The 22920-nt window shown below is 38.5% G+C and overlaps 1 protein-coding gene across 3 annotated transcripts in view; it reads left to right on the forward strand.

The window, feature by feature from the left end:
• The first annotated feature begins 982 nt into the window (after positions 1–982).
• PDLIM5 (PDZ and LIM domain 5) overlaps positions 983–22920 on the forward strand; it is a 229439-nt gene continuing 207501 nt past the window's right edge. For 2 of the 3 annotated variants that reach the window (XM_060115206.1, XM_060115216.1), the window contains exons 1-2: positions 983–1067; positions 4216–4353. In XM_060115206.1, the coding sequence (XP_059971189.1) occupies positions 4258–4353 (96 nt within the window). In that variant the 5' untranslated portion in view covers positions 983–1067; positions 4216–4257. The remainder of the gene's footprint in view (positions 1068–4215; positions 4354–22920) is intronic. The other variant, XM_060115211.1, reaches the window with a different exon arrangement.

The following is a 22920-nucleotide window of genomic DNA, read 5'->3' on the forward strand; positions in this document are numbered from 1 at the left end:
AAAGTGAAATCTAGTCCTTCCCAAACAATAGTTTGTGTTTAATGGAAGCATGTTATCCTACTTCAGTTTTTAAATTTAAATTAAACTTACATAAAACAAAAAATTCAGTGCCTCAGCCGCAGTAGACACATTTCAAATGCTCAATAGCCACACGTGACTAGTGGTTACCGGTTTGGACAGAGCATAGTTTTGGGTCTTCTCTAGAATTTTGTTTGCACTTCTAGGGGACTCACGGACCCCATGAGCCTTGCTTTACATGTTCTTTGGTTAAGAATTGTCCTTTTCACATTTTATAAGCCAATTCACTGTTTAAAAGAAGCCTACAAGTTACTTTATGTATGTTCACTGAACATTATTCAAATTTGCTCATGAATAAATTCCTTGGGCTAAATCAAGCAACTTTACAGAAACTGCGAAGTGAACTATTGACCTGGATTTAGAAAAATAAGCTGAGGCTATAATGGTTGAACCACTTTTGGTCGCTGCTGTTTATCACGGTCCTCTGGTTTGATAAGAGGATTTAACTTCTAGATATTAAAGTTACTGATTTTCACTTTCCTGACAAGTAAACTTTAAGAGTCTTCACTTTTCAGGGCACATAAAGCTCACCCAAAAAACCAGGCAGTGGCTGCTGAACTTGCATAGATAGGGATTTTTCCAAAGCCCACTCCTATTTTAGCCAAAGCAACTGCTCGCCAATTCAAAGTTTCTTTAGACAGAAATGTATCCACTATAAAACAGGCAGGGGGAGCAGACTTTTGCGAGGTACTGCTCAAAACCCCCTAAGACTACTGCCACCGAAAGTCTGTAGTGCAATTGTTTTACCGCAGCGGCTTCAGGTCGCCGCAGGAAACCCGCTCGCTAGGCTCCGCAGCACCCTTCTCCCAGCGCCTCGCATCCCTGCTCGGCCCGGGGGCGGAGGGGGGCGTGCCTTGGCTCGGGGGCGGGGCCTGTGGGGTGAGGAGCCAGGAGGCGGAAGTTCCCGGGGGCCGTGGGGACGGCGTACACACCGCGAGTCACTTGTCAGCGCTCGTCTGAGGCGGAGGCATCGCCGCGCCGGACCCGAGGTGAGTGGCCGCCCGCCGGCGATGCGCGTCTCGGATCCCCGGTAGGGAGGAGGGAAAGAAGGGGTCGCCGTACGCAGAGCGCGTGGAGGGAAGCCCAGCTAGTGGAGAGGAGGGGACGCGCCTCGCGCCGGGTGGCTGCTCAGGTGTTTGCCGGACGCCGATCAGCGGAGGTGGGAGAGCGGCGTGGGAAGAGGAGCGCCCGGGAAAGGGCGGCGCGGGAGCGGGCCCCAGGCCAGAGGACGGGCACTGGAGCCCGGGCGGGCTGGGACGAGAGCGGCGGCGTCGCCGGGCACGCACCTAGGCGTCCGGAGAGACTCGCGTCCTGCGCGAGTCTCCTGTGGGTGTGGGGAGGAAGCGGGTCTAAACGGGAACGGCGTGCTGATTTTTTATTTGCTCTCACGCTACTGAGAAGCATTTATTTCCCCCCGAATATTTAGGATTGTGTAACCTGTTAGGGGACAACTTCCGTGCGTCCAGAAATAAAGCTTGTTTAAAAAACAAATCTGTCATGAACGCCAGATTTATTAGTGCTCGCGTACTTGGTGGGACTTTTTTTTTTAAAGACTGTGGTCCCGTTCGTTTGACAGTAAGTGGAAAAAGGAAGGGCGTATGGACAGGGCAGTCCTTGGAAAGAAAATTCGTGGCTGCGCTGGGCAGGGTAGGTCCCGGGTGTGATCGCCAGATCCTCTCCCAAGTCTGCCTTCCTGACCACGGGGACGTTGGAAGCCTCCTGCCTCGGGAGCAGCCGGCTTGGGAACCTTATTTGGCAAACAGGGCTAGGCGTGAACCTCTCTGCTGGAAAACTGTCTCGTCGGCTACTTTCACCCGGTGCCCGAGGCTTTAGTTCTTCCACTCTACCTCCACAGTCGCTCAATGTGGGGAAGAAGAGAATCTCAAGATACAGCTTTAATTTCAGACCCTTCTCGGAGAAATTCATCACGAGTTCTTTCCCTTCTCCCACCCACCGAAGAAGCTGGGATAGGAGTGTGGGAAATGCCAGGCTTCCTGCCTAAGTACTAGAGCGAAGACATTGTTTGGACTTTCCCCTAAAAGACAATCCAGCACGGTACAGAAGTGCCAACATTTTCTACGTGCTTGAAAGCAGAAAGGCTGCTCAATATTTCCTGCCTGGGCACTAATATTACCAGACCTGGAAAAGGCCAATAGTATTAACAGTTGCTTCGGTTTCAGAATATTTTAAGGCACGTGAAGCTAGCAAAGGGAGAGTACTGGAAGGGAAACGACACTAGAAATGAACTGACGCTGGTTCTGTAGTGTGGCTGTGACCTTGCCAGTGCTAGAGATTTTCATAACAAATGGGAGAAATCAGGACGGGAACTCGCAAGTAAAGGGAAGCTGCAGGTATATAGGTTGATATATGAAGTAAACACATTTTCTTGTAGGGAACATTGGGATCAGAGGAAGTGGAACCTAACTTTCAAATTCTTCTCTTGACAAAAAGTTAAAGATTAAAAAAGAAGGGGGGGGGGGTAGGCTGTCTGTGAAATATCTGTTGGCTTTACACACTTTTGATTTATATTGTGTGCCATTATCCAGTCTTTCTCTACAAGTTCTCTGAAACTCTTCTCTTTTATTACAGTGAGAAGGCAATTAGAATGTGTGGCTCCTTATTACCTCCTTACTATTTGTTTTTCACATATATCAAATAGCTTGACCTCTGGTTTGGCCTTTTCATCTTTTTAGTGTTTGTTGCATCAGTATTGACGTAATGTATTATTGGCTAGTAGTTCAGTGAACGACTATGCCAGTGGAAAAGCCCATTTTATTTCTGGGCAGATGCAGCGCAGATTTTCACTGATTTTTCTTTAAGAACTGGACTTATTTGAAAATTTTGCCTCATTTTCCCCATATGAGAAGATGGAATCTGCTTGCTTTTAATATACCCAGTGATTCGCATATCTACATCTGCCACTATTAATTTGGTGTGATGGAAAAGAAATTTTCAATGGGTTAAAAAATGGCATAATATTTTAAGACAGATAATAGGTGATGATTTGGCTGAATAGCACAGATTTTCCAAGGAAGTGTGTCTGAAACAGCTTTTTAAAAAAAATGTGGTTTTAAAATTATTACACATCTGTTATATTATTATTTTTAAAGAGGGAGGTAATAGGTGTCTTAGTATTACATTTTAGAAGACCTCCATTCCTCCCAGTTTCTCCCACTCACACATAACCACCATAACAGCCAACACCAAACTCCGAGTCACGCTTTTTTTTCTTTAGTTTTTTTTTGTTATATAAAAGTACTACCATGAGAGTCATTATGAGCACACTTCCAGCAAAACACAGAAGAAAGCAAGCACTGAAGCGCTGGTTCTTTTCTAAAGCTCTAATTCTTTCATGCATTAAGATTCACCTTTTATTCCTACCATGTTTCGTCAGACTTATACACTGTGTGGTAAATGCTCACTCCACTTTGCCTGATGAGGTGTGTATATAAAACAAAAAGCAGGTTCTGATTGAAATATCATTGTGCTAGAGTATTGCCCATCATTGCCTGTCCGAAGGAAATGGAAATAATTTCTTTGCGTGGAAAATAACATGTCCCCAGAAGAGGAAATACAAGTTGTAGTTTATAATTGGAGAGAAAAGTTTTATGCATTAAAAAACAACTTCTCATTTTAAAGAATTTAGAGTTTGGGAAGCATGAATGAGAGTCTACCGATTTGTAGTTCCTTTCATATGTTAGGATAACTTAGAATTTAAGTAAGTGAAATTGAAGGACTCTTGCTAACTGCAGGCAGAAGGGCAGGGAAAATCATTTTGAATTAAACCTGAAATAAAGTTTTGTTCTTTTTCTGTATAAAATGTAGTGTTGTAAAGTGCTTTGAATTAAAGTTTGTATGCAGGAAGCCACAAATTGTAGTGTAGCAAGTTGTAAAACTGATCAAATGTCTAGAAATATACTCTGATACGGAATTTTTAGACCATGGAAATTGGCATGAGTTTAGAGATTATGTATTAGCTCATAGATTCCTTTTCTTTGACTGAAATGAGAACTTAATATGACTTATTTTGCATATCCCCTCTTCCCCCCCAAACAAAATACTGAAGATCATTTAGTTGAAATATGAAATAGGTTTTAAAACAAACATTTTTGTTAACCATCTAATTTTCTTTCACAGTTTCTTTCATTTTGGGGCATTGGACTCTGAGCCATTAGAACCATGAGCAACTACAGTGTGTCCTTGGTTGGCCCAGCTCCTTGGGGTTTCCGGCTACAAGGTGGCAAGGATTTCAACATGCCTCTGACAATCTCTAGTGTAAGCGAACTTTACAGATTTTATTGCGGATGTTCATTCAATGCATAGTCCTAGAAACATCACGGCCGAGTTGTTGAATTCTCTGGATGACTTGCACTCTACTTAATAGAATTGCTTATGGAATATGATCTCGGCAAACTTAGTTATGTATAGTAAAGGATGGGCTGGGGAGGGAATTTAGCAAGGATAATTGATTTCAATTAAGCTTATTTCCCCCCATCTTAATAATAAAATTGAAAGCATTTAACTGGGGGGACAGACTCCAAATCTTTGAACTGTTGCTAATTTGGGGAGTTCAGTTTCTTCATATGTAATAGAAGTTTGCACTGTGGGATTTTCACGGTCCCTTTCAGCTCCAAAAGCTGTTTATTAGAAACTGTTGATCAATATTGAATAAAATGACTGTTTTTGGTGTTATTTCCTCAGCTCGCTCTCTGGTGAGGGGTTAGCCCACAGTAAAATGGCCAAAAGCTACTTACCTATGAAGAGAAAATGAAGGGCTTGGATGGCCAACTAGATAGTCAGCCTTTGAATGCTTAAGATTTGGCTGTTTACCTCATTATGGATTTAGTTTGAATGTATTCTGTGTATATATTTTAATGATATGTTTTCATGATGATAATGACACTGATGAAGGGAGTAATTATAGCTTTCATTTATTGAGGTTTGACTGGGTATCAGACATTGTTTCACTTTCATCTCCAGTAGGTAGTTATTGCTATTAACTACTTGTATAACATTTCAGAGGGTTTTTTGTATATTCAAATAAATATGAATATCTACTCCCCTTTTAGTTATATGGTAGCATCTTAATACACACTGTTCCACACATTGCTTTTTTCTCAACAATTTACCTTAGAGAGCTTTCCCTGTTACTAGAGTTTTTTTCTTTTTCTTTTTTTTTAAATAACAGATGTACAGAATTCTTTTGCAGGGAAGTAAAATTTATTTAAGCAATCCCCTACTGAAGGGCATTTATACTGATGCCAGTATTGCTATTACAAGTAATGCTTCAGTGGATATCATATATACATAATTATATATGTATAATTTTGATAGGTTATGCCAGTTTGCACTTTAGTGTAATACATAAAAAAATCTATTCCCCCAACAGCATTACCAGCAAACTTTTGGGGTTTTGCCGAGTTCTTTACTTCATCTCAGTTAATTCTCACACCAACCTGTGAAGTAGTGGTTTTATTCTCATTGTAAAGAACTGCGCTGTGAGCTCCCATGGCTGGTGTGGAAGGACTGGCTTTCAAGCAGTTAATGCTCTGCTTCCTCCCCAATAAGCTTTATCATAAATTTAGGTAGATTGCTTCTCTAGTTAGATATTTAGAGAGTTATCTTTTGGTTTAATTATATATGTACTTATTATTTAATTATACACACACACACACACACACACACACACACTGCTTCTTACAGTATGTATATCCAACTCGATTTTGAAAGATTAAAAGTACGTTTGTAACAATTACGTATCTCTATTAAAATACTTCAAATCCCAGTTTACTAATGAAGTTTTCCTTGTTTCTTGGCTATGGATTTTTAAAACAGTTATCTTTATCAAATTCCATCTTGATTCCAGTTACTCAGATTTTACAAGGAAACACATGTATGTAATCCAGCCTGAAAGTTTTAAGACTTTGCCTGGTTGGATGAAATTTTAAATGTAAAGCATCTGTGTGAAAATGTGGCTTGTGATTTATTCCTGTTTGAGGGGGGCAGTATCTTTTTGCCTCCCACTGAAGAGCTATCATGAAGAAAGGAAGAATATTTGAATAGTGTCTGTTTTCACATTCTGTTTACATTATCTTACATTAATTTTGAATATCCTGGTTTATGATAATGGACTCAAGAAAATGATGGTTTAAATGCTTCCATTTTTTGCTGAAAAAAAAGTGCAGAAACAAATTAATACCTCCTGAAACACACTTTGTTGTTTGATTGTAGAAGTGCAAATGGAGTATGTAAATGTTGTGGTACCATACCTTTAACAAAGTTTTCTGTGCTTCAGTTTCCTGGCAGACAATCTGAATTCCATGTTGTGATGCTGATACAACAGAACACTGTGTACATACATATGTGCCCTCTCCTGGCACAGAAGAAATGCTTTCCTTGTGTAGACAGAGTGTTAATTAAAGGATTTTGAACACACTGATTAAAAGAGACTACGGTAACAAAGCTGCTGAGTTATTTCTGTTCTCTTACAAAAGTCTCTGCCATCTCCTGTGACCTTTTTGGGCCTTGTGCAGTGGGGCATGCAATTCATTCCGGATTGGCGAGGAGGGGCGGCGGAGGAGAGGGAATGTTGGTGCAACTGTGCAGCTAGGCTCTTGGCCTTTCATTGTAGTTATTTTTAACCCCTTGTGTGGTTCAGTTTAAACAGGCCCAGAAACATTGCCTAATAAAGATGGGTGCCTAATAACTAATCTATATTGTGGTAGTAAGATTTTTAATGTTATACCTCATCTTAATTAGTTCTCTGGTTATATTTATTCTGCCTTAATTATGTAAAATTACTGGGATATATTTCAGTGGTCACCAGATTATTTAATTAGTAGTATCAAGAAGCAATTAAAACCTGAAAGCATGCCTTAAAACATGTAATTTAGTGATTCTCTTATTTTAATAATGTATGTGGAATTCTTAACAAGGTCTGGCATGGTATTCTCTCAGTTGTTATCTTTTACAATAATGTGAAATTAAAAAGAAAAAATTTAGAGACTTGAAACATCAAATCCCCATAATTTTAGGGAACATAGCAGTTATATATTTTTTCACTTACAGTCTGTTGGAATTGATAAAGAAAAATAAACTTACAGGTTTGTGCTTCCCTAGGAACCTGCATCTATATATAATTCAAAAGCATACAGTATTTACTCTGGTCATGTATTATTATGTTGAACTCCAGAGGGCTCTTTACGTTCCCTTATAATATTGGAACTCTGTGATATCAAATGTATTTGAGATAAATAAGCCATTGGCTGGGACTTGAACATTCTGTTTTCTTGAGATTTCGTTACCAGCATAAGAATATATAGATTATGACTTGCTTCATAAAGCATACAAACTGTAAAATTTTAACATTACTCCCAGATTTTGTTCCCCGTCTCTTTTGTATGAGTTTTGCATACTTTTTTAGTAGATGGGTTTCTAAGATAAGATTGGTGATTGTTGCAAACTTTTTGAAAAGATCCTCAAGTTGCTGTAATTGCCTGATCCCATGTCATTGTCTTCAATTTCCTATCCTTAAAGTGGTGTGTTGGCTACTGGAGTTTGCAGGCTGTCTTTTTATGACCTTGTATTTATGGAATTGCCTTGAAGCCATGGTATGTGAGGATGGGTTTTATTGTAGCAGTGTGGGTTTGTTGGTCTTTGCCAATATATTTTATAAGAAGAAATAGGAGACTTGTTGCACAGTTCAAGGCCATATTTTGGCAAGTTGCTGACCCTCATGATGGAATTACAAGAAAGATAGGGTATTTGTGAATAACATGTTAAGTACAGCATCCTAAAACTGAAATACTCTGCTTGTGTTATTTTCTGATGTATTATATTAGAATTTTTCCCTTAGTTGTCAATATTTGGATTTCCTGAAGGTGATCTCCCATTCTCTGTAAACACATCTATGGTGTTTCTTTAGCAGATAAAATGAGGTCAGACATTTTAATACCCAAATAATAGAGATTTTGATTCTCAACAGTTAGGGGAGGATCATTTGTTACCAGGTCAGACAAGATTTTAGTTGGATTTGAAAAGCAGAAGAAATGTACCATTTCCTGGAGTATGGAGTCCTGTTTAGGAGTATTACATAGAACAGAGAAACAGCCGTGAAAACACTTTGCTGTGAATTCATTCATTCAGTAATTAAAAGGATACTTCCTAGAAGCCATTGAAGAAGAGACAAAGCATTGGGGAGTACAAAGGTTGGGGAGAAAAATAAATACAGTACTAGACAATGTCATAAGACCTGTCACAAGACAATATTTGATGGAATGACAGAGATACAGATAAGTGTTTCTCAGTTTCAGTGGGCACAGACCTTTCATATCTGTTTAGGGGTAGAGGGTTGGCTTCCTACAGGAGAAATTAATTGAACTGGTCCTTGAAGAATGAAATCTGAACACCTCAAAGTCAGTATTTCTCTGTGTTGGTTTTCAGTTCAAAGTGAAGACGAAGACTTCTTGCCATTGCTTGAGTCTGAGTGAAGCTGTGAATATAGCCGAGTGATTCTCCAGGCAGGCCAGCTGCAGAGTTTCCCTCCTAGAGGCGGGCAGAAAGAGACTTCCCGTCCTCAAGCTGAAATGGGAGAACCATCCTCCCTTGAATAAATGGGCCCATTGTTAATTTTAAGCTGTTGAGTATTTTCTTTTACATTCCCTTCCAACTACCCTGTTATTATGCCAAGTGAGAAAGTTGATAATTTAGCTTGTTTAACTGCATAATGTACATTTCACATGTATGTTTACCCTCTGCTTTTAAAATATTAATCACCTTTTGTGGGGGGCTCAGAGACCTGTCTTTTCCCACGTGGCAGTTTTCTGTCATTTGTGGTCGCGAGGGTCAAGAATCTCAAGATAATTTTGAAGGTGTTTTTCTGGTTTGTTATTTGTAAAGAAATGAAAATCTTTATCAGTATGTTTTATTGTAAGTTAATAGTTTGAGGAAAACAGGCTTTTTTTTTTTTAGTTTTTAATGAATATTGGGCATTTTGGAAAGTTATTGGTTAAAAGGAATTTTACTGGTATGCAGGATTTTTGCATCTGATGGAAGAAACAATATTGTAGAGATTGGGTGAAGTAAGAATAGCACTTTAGACCTAAGTAAGGGAGATTTTCATACAAGCTATTCACCTACTCATGAGTTAGGTCTAATATTTGCTTACTTAAACTCAGAATAACCAAAGCCTGTAGCCTTGTTTTCAGTCATTTTTGAGAACTTTCAATGCAAAGAGCTTGTCTTTATAATGGTTGTTGGTTAGGCTGCAGTGTGAATATATAGTTAATCTGAATATACAGTTAGTCTTTGTCTGAAATATCCTGTTTACAGTAGTTCTTACCCAGGTTCTCATGCACTGCAAGACTGGTCATGGCTTTTTCCCCCAGTTACAACTGCATGGAGGAGAAATCCGATATGAGTTAGTTAATCTAGGATCAAACATTGCTCCAGATAAAAAGGGGTTGTTTCTTTGGCATCTTGTTATTATTTTTTTAATTAATTAATTTTATTTTTGGCTGCGCTGGGTTTTTGTTGCTGGGCGTGGCTTTTCGCTAGTTGCGGCGAGCGGGGGCTTCTCTTTCTTGCGGTGCACGGGCTTCTCATTGCGTTGTCTTCTCTTGTTGCAGAGTATGGGCTCTAGGTGTGCAGGCTCAGTAGTTGTGGCACTCAGGCTCAGTAGTTATGGCTCGCAGGCTCTAGAGCACAGGCTCAGCAGTTGTGGCGCACGGGCTTAGTTGCTCTGCGGAATGTGGGATCTTCCCGGACCAGGGCTCGAACCCGTGTCCCCTGCATTGGCAGGCGGCTTCTTAACCACTGCACCACCAGGGAAGCCCCTCTTTGGCGTCTTATAAGAGATAATTATGTTTCAGCTTTAGGAGGTGAGACTCTAGGCCTTTGTTTGAATTTTTGAAGTGTAGAAATATTGAGTATACGATATAAAACTTCACAAAACAAGATCCTCACATGTGGAATGTTAATATATGTATGGATTTGCAAATAAGTGACATAATATTGGGAATGAAAAGAAGACATTAGTTTAAGAAAGTAATGAGCAGTGACCATGGTGACCCCTAATTTAGGTATTCTGGGTGCAGAGCCACTGTATAGCCCTGCTGGGAATTCAGGTTTGTTTTTTTAATTACAGAGTGGGAAAATCACTTTTATAGCATAGATACTCTTTTTTTTTTAAAGGTAATAAGATATTTAGGTATGGACAGAGCAGACAGTATTGAATGAATGTTTAAAGTCAGGCTTGGAAGAATTTTTTATAGTATTAAAATGGAATCTCTCAAATCTTCACTTCCTCATCTCCTGTCACCTTATTATCATTTCTTTCTTGTTGCATAAGTGGAGTTATCTGTCCTTCTGTAAATACTCAGATTTCTTTCACAGCTGAGTTTGTTACCCATTTTGTGTGATAATTACTGGAACAAAGTTCATCAACTTCATTGGCATTTAGTCCACCCGGCAGGGCTAAGCGGTTGCAGCAAGTGTCCCTGTCCAGCCTAAATGGAGGAGAGTAAAATGAACTGGGGATTGATGGGAGGGAAAGAGCAAGTTAGATTGAAAGAGAAAAAGAAAGAGGCAGTTTTTAAAAGGTCACAATGGGAACAGTTATTTACTGGGTCAGATTTGGTACTCAAGAAATCTTCACCCTTCACCCTTTTCCCCCTTCTAAAGTTTGGTTAATTTATGCTTTTCTTTAGGTAAGATATTCATATGCGTTGAAAGCCAAATGACTCAATAGCCTTTAGAGCAAAGAACCTCCTGTTGTCCCGTCATTCATTTCCTCTGCCTGGAAGCAACCAGTGTTAGCAGTTTCCTGTGTATACTCTCAGGGATAATCTGTACAGATGTGTGAAAATACATATATATCCTCATCATCCCCCTTTCCAACACAAATAGTATCCTTAAAAGTCTGCTTTTTTTTTTTTTTTTGGCATTTTGCTTTTTTCACTTAACCCCAAGTCAGTAAATATATCCTCATTCTTTTCGTACAGCTGCATTGTATTTGGATTTATCATAATTTATTTAACCAGTTCCTATTGATGGACAATTAGGTTGTTAGGTTGTTTCTAATCTATTTCTTTTAGTAACATTGTAGTGTAATTTTTGCATCAGTAACTATATCTATCTGTATATGGCATATATCTGAGCATACTTGTGAGATAGATTCCTAGAAATAGAATTGCTGAGTCACAGAGTTGTATGCAATTGTAATTTTGATTGATATTGCCAAATATTTCTATAGGGAGACTCCTACCCACAATGAGAAAGCCAGTTTCCTCATACCTGTGCTAGCACACGTTTGGACAGACTTTCATCTTTTCCAATCAGATGGGCCTATTTCCATCTTTCTCCTTTTTTACAGGGCTTAATCACAGGTATTCTACAGAGGCTTCTGTATGTTTTTAAGTGGCTCTTTATTTTTCCATTTTGCATGAGAATATACAAAATAAAGATGTGCTGACCTTCTTTAAATGATTTTTTAGCTTCTGGGAGGATGCTATTTATTTGAATTTTTTCATTTAGAGCTTTGGTTAATAATTATCCTCTATCATTTGTTTCCTATTTCCAAACGGATTTCCTCTCTCTGTTAACATATTACTTCCAATTACATGGTGAAAGATTTTTTTTTTGTTTTTTATGGAATAGTTTTTGGCATAGTGCCCTGTCATAGACTTTCTGAAAAACTAAGCAAATCACCTTTAATAGATTTCAGGTTGTTGCCTTTGGAGTTTCTCCAGCAGCCTGATATATTGTGGAATTTTAAATCCTACTCTTCTCTAGCTCCCCTTATGGATGTGACAAAGAGACTGACCATAATGAGGTATTTGGCCTGGTCCTTGGCCATAGTAAAATTCACCCTTAGGAACCTCACTGTTTTCATATCAACTGTTATTAGCCTCACTGTTTTCATATCAACTGTTATTAGCCAGTGGAGCATAACAAGTCACAACGGTTTCCAGTGTTTCATAGCAGAGTGAGTCAGGCATTGTGAAGGCATACTAACGTGTGGCACGATGTATTTCTTCGTTTTACCTGGGTGTAAGCAACAGAGAGTGTAAGTGTTGGTAACCTTGGTGACAAGAAGAGTCAGAATGCCAGGGATGTTTGTATTTTATGTGCTTAAAGTTGAGGGAAGGAGGAATTTCCCTTTACTATGCTGTAAAATTTTTGATGTGATGAGAAGTGTTTGGAACTAGATAATAAGTTGCACCATTTGTTATCTGAATTTTGTGACTTGTTAAACACTTTTTCCTAGGATTCAAAAAGTGATTTAACAATGACCACTGTTCTTCATTATAATTATCTTGGGTAAATTTTGATTTACCAAAAGAGGAAGTGTTGTTTTTTTTAATGACATTAACAACCGAATTCCATTTACCATTGATTCCATAGGGGCTTGAGTGTTGTGATTTGGTTCCATTGAGAATCCAGTTACAGTATGAGACCAGTATTTCTCAAATGATTTCTGAGATATTAACTTTTAGAGATGGTAAAACTTAAAAATTTAGTAAGGTTGTATAATGCTAGCCAGAGGAGATTGTAGATATGTTCTGAAAGGGTTTTCTTCTTGAGAAAAGATACTGGAGGACAAATATCCTTTAGAAAGCAAATGCTTTGTTCCTTAACTAGCAACCCTTAGGGATGTTCTAAAGAAAGAAGTTTGTAAATCAATACAAGCATTGTTATACATGTAATTTTCATGACTTTGGACATTCTCTTGAAGTATTTCCATGCTACTGACTTCCAAATATTCTACGAATGGTTCTTTTGATCTTTTTATACTAGGCATTTCTCTTTATATGTACCTTTATTCATTCTGGAAGATTCTAGTTCATATCTAATTCTCAGAGTGACACTTTGATAGCTTAGCAGACAGAGGTGTTTCCAAACTTCATCAATGGCTTGTTCCCCCGTAGGCTGTTTCCTCATCTTCAGGGTGGCACCTTGCTGAGGCAGGAATTCTAAAATCCTGCACTTAATATATTAATCCCGTCAGACCCACTTGACAGAACTGAGTTCACAGTCCAAGATGCCTGTTTTGAACCCTGAAGTCCTTGGTCTGTCTGTTCTTCATGCACAGTACCTTTAGCCCTACCCACCCATCCATCAGGGCACATTCATATACTAGGTGCTCTTTGAAATGTTTGACGACTCCAACTCACCTGGGTCTCCTTTCTTTCCTATATTAAATAATAATAATGAAAATACACTGACATTTATTGAGCCCTTGTTACTGCCTAGGCCCTGCTGTAGACATTTTGCACATGTTCGATTATTTAATCCTCATAGTGACCCTCTGAGGAAGTATGATTTAAAACCTCTGATTTGCAGATGAAGAAACAGAGAGACAGAGAAGTTAAATAAGATGCTCAAAGTTACACAGCTAGTAATTGGTTAGGCTTAGGATTTGATACCAGACAAACTGAGTAGTGATACTGTAATGCTTTTAACCACTATACTCTGTTTTCTGGGAATAGGTGACAGTTTTTACTACTGACAACCCAGTTTATATGTGTTTCTTAAAGAGAGAATCAAAGACTTGTGTAAGTGGGAGTAACTGAGATTATTTTTAAAACTATGACTAGTTTCTAAACTAATCATTAACGTCATAAGTGAGATTTTAAAAATGTACCTTCTAGGCCTAGACTTTGAATTCAGGATGTTTAGGGATTCTCACATGCCTTATGGATGTTTCTCATGTACCATCGAATCCCATTTTGTACACTAACGTTTGGGAACATTATGTAGCTTTTATTTTTTTTAAATATTTTTATTATGGATCTTTTGTTATTTAGATCACTTCATCAAAAAGATTAAGGCTAAATTGCAGTGGAACTGCCACCGACTAAATAATGTGACAGATCTGCTTTTCTCGCAACTACTGGTCTTTTCACTTTTTTCAGGGTTCAGTCAACATAGGTCAGATCCTTTTTGGAAATAAATGTCAGTTTTAATAATATATGATATCAGGCTTCAGTTCTATTTATGATGCTGAAAGTATCTTTAGAACACTTTGAAGTTGGCACATTACTTATAATATTTTAATACTATAAAATTTAATAATGAATGTTAAATTTACCAAAGACTTCTGGAGGAGTCTTTAGTAAATTTAACCAGTATTTAACCAAGTATATAACAACTATAGTTGGTTTTGTTTCATACCTCATTGTTAAGCTAAAGTGGTAAAATTTATGTTAAAAGGAACTGCATATAGTCTTTTTAAGGCCAAATTTTTGGTCTTCATATTATGTTTCACGGTGGTACAGTTTAAGTACATACAAACAGGTCATATACTTTGTTAAATCATGAACCTCTCTCACCAGGAAAAAAGACGCTACAACTCTGGGTCTTATTTACTCAAGATCATATTAAAATTCCCCGTACATGTTCAATAACTGTTGACTGATGATCATAATGATGGTGGGGACAAATGGGAAGCTGGGTTGCAGTTATAGTCGTTTCTTCTAGAACTGTTTTGTTAATGAAAATGATTACTAGTTATAATTAACTGATGAGACATTTTGGTTTTCTTTGTTTTTAATCCTAGTCAGGGTTGGTTTCTAGGAAACGCCCCCTATGTTACTTAGTCTAATAGCCTTCTGCCTCGCTAGGTACGGGGTCTTCCTGTGTGTCAGCCCAAGTTTGTTTTCTCTGTATTTGACCCAGTGGTTCTCTTTCTGTCCTTTAGTGTCATGCACAACAAAGGATAGCCCTTGCACACATTACAGCCTTTCCAGTAGGTGACCGAGTTGTATTTCCTTTTAAGTCTTGTGGATCTTCTGTTGGAAGCCATTTCTTCAAGTGTTTCTTTCTTGACGGTTGCCTCTCTTCACACCCCTGAGCATTTGCCTTTAAAAGTAGTTCAGTTTTTAAATGTCTCTTTATGTGTGACTCCCAGAACTGAACCTAGCACTTCATACATTAAGACCAATGCAGAAGTATAGTTACTAAGTAAGGAAACTGATTTTTGTGACCAGACAGAGCAGGGTTTAGAACTGCCCTGGGCACTGGGCTTGATAGAATTTTTACTGTTTTCTCTGTATACTATTATAGTGTTTGAAATTTTTACAATATGTGTGTCTTTTGTTTAAAAAGTGAAAGGAAATTAAAAGTGGCCTGTGCTTTGTAGACATGCAAACTCAGGCTTGTCTGGACATATATGGAAGTTAGGAGAGCCTGAGAGGGGCAGGTGTTTGTGTCTGTGTGTGTTGTTTGCATAAAAGATAAAGGGACTTCTTGGGAAGGAATTCAAGAAACACGTAAGTGAGGTGTGTTCAAGCTTAGTCCTTGGAGATTTTATTATTATTATTTATTATCTTTTAGGAGAGATGGGTAAATTCTTGGTACAGCAGCGTACGTCCTCTTGGTGTTGTCTTCTGATGCTGCCTTTCTCCTGAATGACTCGTGCCAGAGCCCTAAGAGAAGGTGTTAGTTAACATATATTCGTTAGTCTCTTACTGTGTATTAGGCTTGGATAGAGAGGGTGGTTCTCTGTTTTCTGACAAAAAGGTACCTGGAACGTGATATGGAATATAAGAAGGAGCTTGGAAGTAGGAGAGGACATATATGTAATGAGACTTGGGCAAAGACCACAGTAATATGCGCTTTGGTCATACAGCCTAGTTAGGATGGTAGGGAACTTCTCGACTGGTGTCTATAGAATCCATAGAGGAGATAGAAATAGCAGCAGTGGACAGAATTTACTATTCCTACATTTGGGCATGGAGCCATTTATTCAGTATCATTATCGAGCACCTACTGTGTGCTCAGTCCTGGTCTAGGCACTGAAAGTACACAAAACAGAGTCATTATTGTTATGAACCTTATATTCTAGTAAGAGGGGCTGTTAACTCACAAGTGTATAGATAAATAAGCAATGTAATTTAATAAGCTGATGTGCTAGGGAATAATCGGGGGAAGGATGTATGGGGGAAGGGTTTTACCTTAAGTTGGGCCGTCAAGACAGGCCCTTCTGACTGAGGAAGCAACATTGACTTAAGAATAAGAAGCCAGTCATGGGAGGAGGAAGGAGAACAGCACTGCAGGCATCAAAAGGCCTGGAGACAAGAAAGAGCTTGGCATGTTCAAGGAGGAGAAAAGGAGTGGCAGGAGTGCAGTGAGCGAGGAGGCAAGTGGAATGAGACGGGGGACGGGAGGGAAGAAGCCAAGTGTCAGAATAAGAGATAAGGAGGCTTAAGGGAGTGAGGAGATGACGTTGGGGGTGATGGTGGGACAACTGGGGGTTTGAGAAGGATGCTGATACCTCTGGATGAGAGCTGAGCTAGGAAGAGTGGGCTACCGTTACTGTGATTTTAGCATATCTGCAAGCTGCTGTGTTTTTAAATTGGTTTTGATAGAAATTTCAGGGGAAGAATTCCAAAAATATTTTGAGCAAAGGAATAACCATATAACCTTCCAAGGTGGCTGCTTGGAAGTAAGATACTCATTTTAATATGTTTGTTTGGAAAAGTTATTTAGAAGTTGTAACACATACATTATTATTTTCTCATTGTTATTTGCACACTGATGACAGTTTTTCTCTTTTCATGTTCTTTTAAGTTTTATTATCACTGTAAGAAGCGGCTTGTTTCCCAGATGGCTTCTGTTTTCAGTTCCTTGCGCTGTTATGACCTTTTCTACTTTAATAAAGAAATGTTGCATACACCTTCAGGAGTTGTATACAAATTATGCTGGTAACACTTTTGCTAAAGTCTGCCTCAAAGATAAAGTGAGTGTTAGGGTGTTTATTCTAGGTCAGATATGTTGAGCTGGAAAAGATTTTAATAGTGTCTATTTTTAAAAAGAATGTTTTAGCCTGTTGGTTGGTTAATGTGCCCCATGCCAAAAGTTATGTTTTGTGGCCCCTTTATTATTTCAAGTGGAGGGAGTTTATTAGATTTAATGTTTTTCATTTCTGAACCTTTCAGAGAGGTCACTTGAGCGGGATTAACATCTCATAAGAGAAGGCTGACAGTTGACACTTCAGTAAATTCAGATTTTCATGCCTTAAATACATTGTTAATGGATAAAAGTGTTGTCAATATCATGTAGCTCTAGGTCTGTAATAATAAATCATAATGCTTTAGCAATGATGTAACTTCATACTTCATATTTAAGGTCAACTTTTTATAAATTCAGGGAATGAATGAGTTTCCTTTGAATTTTGGGGTATATTTGCAAAATAACACTTTACAGCCAACTTAGGAATATCTGTGTTACATTAAGTATGACAAAATAATAATACTAGAGTAAAAGAACTGTCACTCTAGATAAAGTTTTCTTAACTTTATCTTAAGATTTAAAGTAATCTAATAGTAATTAATTTCCAGCCTTAAGAAAAACACTGCAGGCAGTTGTGATTATATCATGATGAATGGTCACACGTCCATGACTGTGTTTTATTACCAAAGCTAATATAGTGGTATTGTATTTTTTATTAATTTTTTTTTTACCGCAGTCCTTGGAGGTTTATTTTTTTTCTCCCAATATACCATTTTAAGATTATATTTTTAATGGACAATATTCTACATGCTGTTTAGTGTAGTTGTTACCAGTGCAAGCTCTGGAGCACAATGTCTGCGTGTGAATCCTGGCTCTGTAATTTACCAGCTATATATATATCTGGACAAATTACTCGACTGTGCCCCAGGTCCTTAACTGTCAAATGGGGGAAAAATAATATTTACATCATAGGTTTGTTGCATTGAATAAATAAACACCTGTAAAGTGCCTGGCACATGGTAAGAACTCAGTGAAGTTTACCTAATAAGAACAGAGGTTATCTCATAGTAATAACGATTTACTAGTAGTATCTAGTTGAAGCAGTTTTGACACTATATATTTCTAGATTCCTCACTTCGTAGATAATGTCATCTTCCAAATTAATTCTGGTTTTCTTTTTCATAGGTTTTTATAGAAGATTCTTTAGAAGCATCCTTCTCAGTACACACACAGACATACACATGCACACGCACACACATACACAACATACACACACTGCAGTTTGAATTATTTCATGTAACATCTTTTATAGAAGGTACATAATAAATATTTGTTGAATGAATAGCCCATTTCCTTCTTCCATCTGTCATGATCTGGCATAAACTCTCAAAAAGATCTGAAAGGAGGGTTTGCACCGGTAATAACCTCCAATTCGACATTCTTCCCTTAGTGATTGCCATTCACTATAGTTTTTTTTTTTTCTTTTTTTTTTTTTGCGGTACGCGGGCCTCTCACTGTTGTGGCCTCTCCCGTTGCGGAGCACAGGCTCCGGATGCGCAGGCCCAGCGGCCATGGCTCACGGGCCCAGCCGCTCCGCGGCATGTGGGATCCTCCCGGACCGGGGCACGAACCCGTGTCCCCTGCATTGGCAGGCGGACTCTGAACCACTGCGCCACCAGGGAAGCCCCCCTTCAGGTTCTTTTGCACTCCTACCTATACCTTATTAAATTGTTTGTTTGTAAACAACTCCTTCAGTTTATCAGAAGTTGTAACAGTTAAGGTCCCATTTTCTGTTGATTCAGCTTCTGACAGCCACCTCCTTTTTGGAGCCTTCTTCGACTGATAAGAGCGGTTGGCTCCCCTTAACTCTCTTGGACATCTGCTTTCCACCCCAAATTATATGCTTCTATCCATGCAGCAATGGCACAGAAAACTTACATCGTGTTATGTAAATACTTTTCTGTCAACCAGTTTATTGGCTTAAATTTTTTACTTGATAGTCTGTAAACCTTCTACATATGTAACTTGGTTGTTTCACTCACTTTTTTTTTTTTTTTTTTTTTTTGCGGTACGCGGGCCTCTCACTGTTGTGGCCTCTCCCGCTGCGGAGCACAGGCTCCAGACGCGCAGGCCCAGTGGCCATGGCTCACGGGCCCAGCCCCTCCGCGGCATATGGGATCCTCCCAGACCGGGGCACAAACCCGTATCCCCTGCATCGGCAGGCGGACTCTCAACCACTGCGCCACCAGGGAGGCCCAGTTTTTTGTTTTTTTAATTCTTGTAAAGAGGCATGGTAAGCTGTATTGCTGGTGAGAGACAGTCGCCCTAGGGAACAATTTTCTCCTCCAGTGAAGGACAGATTTGATTATAGGAGGGAGCACATAAGTGGAATGTAGACTAGGCAGACTGAGCAACGTGTCTGCCATTTGTACCATCTCTTTCCGGGAGTTTTGGTGCATCAGCCTTTGTGTATTGGTCTCTGTGATCCTTACCTTGCCCTCCTGCTACTCTGGCCATAGCCAACTGGACCTGGGATGGGTGCTTGACCATCTGTAGGCAGTGTAGCCACCTCTAGACAAAGTTAGCAGATCTGTATGTGGTCATACTATTTGCAAGCCTTATGAATTTTATGAAATATAAAATTTAACTACTCTGAGCTTCAGCCATACAAATCAGTATAAATAAATCATTGCTGTTCCTTCATTGACTTATTTATACTTACTCCACAGATATTTATTGAATGTTGTTATATGCCAGGCACTGTCCTAGGCCCTGGGGATACAGTGGTGTGAATAAAACAAAGTCTGCCTTCCCAGACTTACGCTTTAGAGAAGTGAAGAAGTGACAATAAATAAATAAAAATAGTTGGTGATAAATAGATTGGGGCAAAGCAAAGGAATATGGGGAAAGGGAGTGGTAGTTGAATGTGAGTTACTGATTTATAGAAGGTGAGCAAATAAGGCCTCATAGATAAGGTGACATTGAACAGAGACTTGGATGAAGTGGGGCGGAGGGGGAGAGTATTTTGGGCAAAGGGTAAAGACCATGAGATGAACATTTGCTTTGCATGTTTCAGGAACAGCAAGACTTGAGTGGCTGGAGTAGACTAAGGGGGAGAGTGGTAGAAGATGATTTCAGAACGTTGAAGGTAGTTATTTCCTAAGATTAATTGTATTAAAATCTACAGCAGGTTAGTTGATAGGACAGAGGCATTTTGCCATTAGTTTAAAATAAGACCTTGTCAACAAAGTGATAGGTTTGGGTTTTTTGGGGGATTTTTTTGGTTTGTTTTTGGAAAACAGTACTGTGGTACACAGAAGATATTTCTCTGAAGTCTGAGAAGTCTGCTGGCTGCAGTGTTATTTTATTCAGGATTGATACTAATTGTTAATGTATTTGAGGCTTAAAAGGTTGTAAATATTGGTATTTGTATCCTCAGTACTGTTGTTTATATGTAGGAAGAGTAACTAGAAGTGAGAAGTGGTGTCAGATTTAATTTATAGTTCAGTGATAGTAACTTTTGTGGAGTGGTGACTGCTCACTAATTTCATTGCCGTCACCCTTCCAAGAATATTGAGTTGGAAAGATAAGGGGAAACAAAAAATTATTTTTGTCTTTTCTCCAGGATTTTGGTTTTACCCTTATTTTTCAGTTTTATAATGGAGGTCGAGAAATTTTGGTATCTGTTGGGTAATTACTAAAGTAACAGGCAGATTATTAAAGGCATATTAGTATGTAAAATGATGCAGTCTATTTACGGATTTGTCAAATAATATTTGAAATTGCCTTTTAAGTTTTACTTCCAGAAACATTTCCTGGGAAGCTTTGGTCTCATTACAATGGATGATCATTAAAGCATTTCATTAACACCTGGCAGGAATGACCTTTTGAAGTTAGCTAGCTTCTCAGGTGGGCTGGTAATCATTGTCCAGTTGTCTTCACTTCTGTTACAGTCACAAGTCTGTGTTCTGTTGAAATTTAAAATAAAAATAGCTAAATATTTTCTTGGGGAAGGGCAGTTTTCCCAAAGTGTTTATTTTATTATCACCGTTAGCCTTCGTCTTTTTTTAAGCTTTAAGTTTTATTATTGCTGGACAATTATCTGTTAGCCCAGTGAAAAATTTCGTAATCAGTTGTATTACCTTTTCCGTCAGTGAAGCCCCGCCCTTTGAATTTGTCTGAAGCAGGGACAAGAAGTGTTATAAACAGAAATTTTCTCATCAAAGGAGATTGCTGTGTAAAGGACAGATTTATTCTAATGGAGAGCTACTTTCTAAACTAACGGTAAAGCTCCGAATGTAATCAAGGTAATTTGTTTTTCTAGAGTTGGTAACAATTTAAGACTGATTTTTCAGTGACTTTGTGAAGCAAGTGTTTTCCTCAGCAACATTTGGAAGTTGATTTAGCAGGCTGTTTAAATAATTAGGTCTTGTGCTTGTCTGGTTTTGATAATTCACACTTTGGCAAATGCAATAGACTTGAGTTTCATGGTCAAATTTGGCCTTCGCCAGAAATGGTGATTATTATTTGCATTGATGTTAATTTTATTTTAACCCCAATAAAGTCATAGTTTTTCTTTAAAGAGGAAAATAAAAATAAAAACAATAGCAGAAAAGTAGAATGGTGGTTAAAGGGGCTAGGGGAAGAGGGAGATGGGGAGTTGTTTAATGGGTATAGAGTTTCAGTTTTACAACATGAAAAAATTCTGGAGATCTGTTGCACAACAGTTTAAATACACTTACCACTACAGGACTACGCGAATTGATGCGACTTTTATTTGATCAATAGAAAATGACCAGCTTATAAGCTTTTGCTATTTCTTATAAGTGTTACAAATATACATTCTAAAAGAAAGATTTTTTTTTTTCTTGAAGTGCCAAAGAAATAGTAATAGCATTTAGACAGGAATGAGTAGACAGCAAATTACTAACTTTTACTTGAAATTGTGGGAACTAAAATTTAACTTCAGGGATTGGTATAGTTACGGTAACATGATTTCTTAATGAAACTGAACAGTTTTACCAGGGAATAGCCTCTATATTTAAAGACAGTGGAAAGTTTGTCAGAATTGGCAAACCACCTCCCAGTTCAGTAACTCTAAGGCAATTCAGTTCTGTTTTCTCTTCAAACACATATATGTATCACAAATGTTATATATATATATATATATTTATATAATATATAAATATATATACTCCCAGGTCTTGTAAACTATTAAATAGTAACTCTTAAAATTGCATCATATCTAAACTAAAAAATGTTGTAAATATGCCTACATATCTCATGAATATGACGTATGAATGCACTTGACAATTTAGTGTTAACTGATTAACACTCTGAAGCTTGATTCTTCATATATTGGTGCAACGTGCATACAAAGCTTACACATGCGTGAGGAAGCCAGTGTCATATTTCAGTTCTGATGGTCTAGAATCATTCCCCTTGTTTCCTCTATAGTTTTGTAGCACTTGTTATTTCTGATTGGATGTTATTTGTAATTCTGATATTTTGAACATTTTAGTGTAGGTGGATAAGAGTGTCACTTTGTTTTTTTGTTTGTTTGTTTTTTGTGGTACGCGGGCCTCTCACCGCTGTGGCCTCTCCCGCTGCGGAGCACAGGCTCCGGACGCGCAGGCCCAGTGGCCATGGCTCACGGGCCCAGCCGCTCCGCGGCACGCAGGATCCTCCCGGACCGGGGCACGAACCCGTGTCCCCTGCATCGGCAGGCGGACTCCCAACCACTGCGCCACCAGGGAAGCCCTGTCACTTTGTTTTTTAGGTAACTCAAACCTTTTCCCACTTCTTTCTGCCTAAAAATATAGTCTGTAGAATTGCTGTGAAGAATTGTTATATTTTAATTAAAGGTTGTTCTGTCATTGTCATCTTTTTTGTAAGTAGTAATTTATTACAATCTAATTTTCAAGAGGAAAAAACTTTTGTTTACTTTCGATTATAAAAATTTTATATATATACACACACACACACACACACACACACATACACATTCTAGTTGAAAATGCATAGGAAACAATGACAAAAAAAGCTGAAACCAAAACAAAACACCTCACCAAACCTGAAATCCAGCTACTCAGAAAACTGTGGACATTTTCA

This window comes from Mesoplodon densirostris, chromosome 1 (assembly GCF_025265405.1).
Source record: "Mesoplodon densirostris isolate mMesDen1 chromosome 1, mMesDen1 primary haplotype, whole genome shotgun sequence".
In the NCBI taxonomy this organism is placed as follows: domain Eukaryota; kingdom Metazoa; phylum Chordata; class Mammalia; order Artiodactyla; family Ziphiidae; genus Mesoplodon; species Mesoplodon densirostris.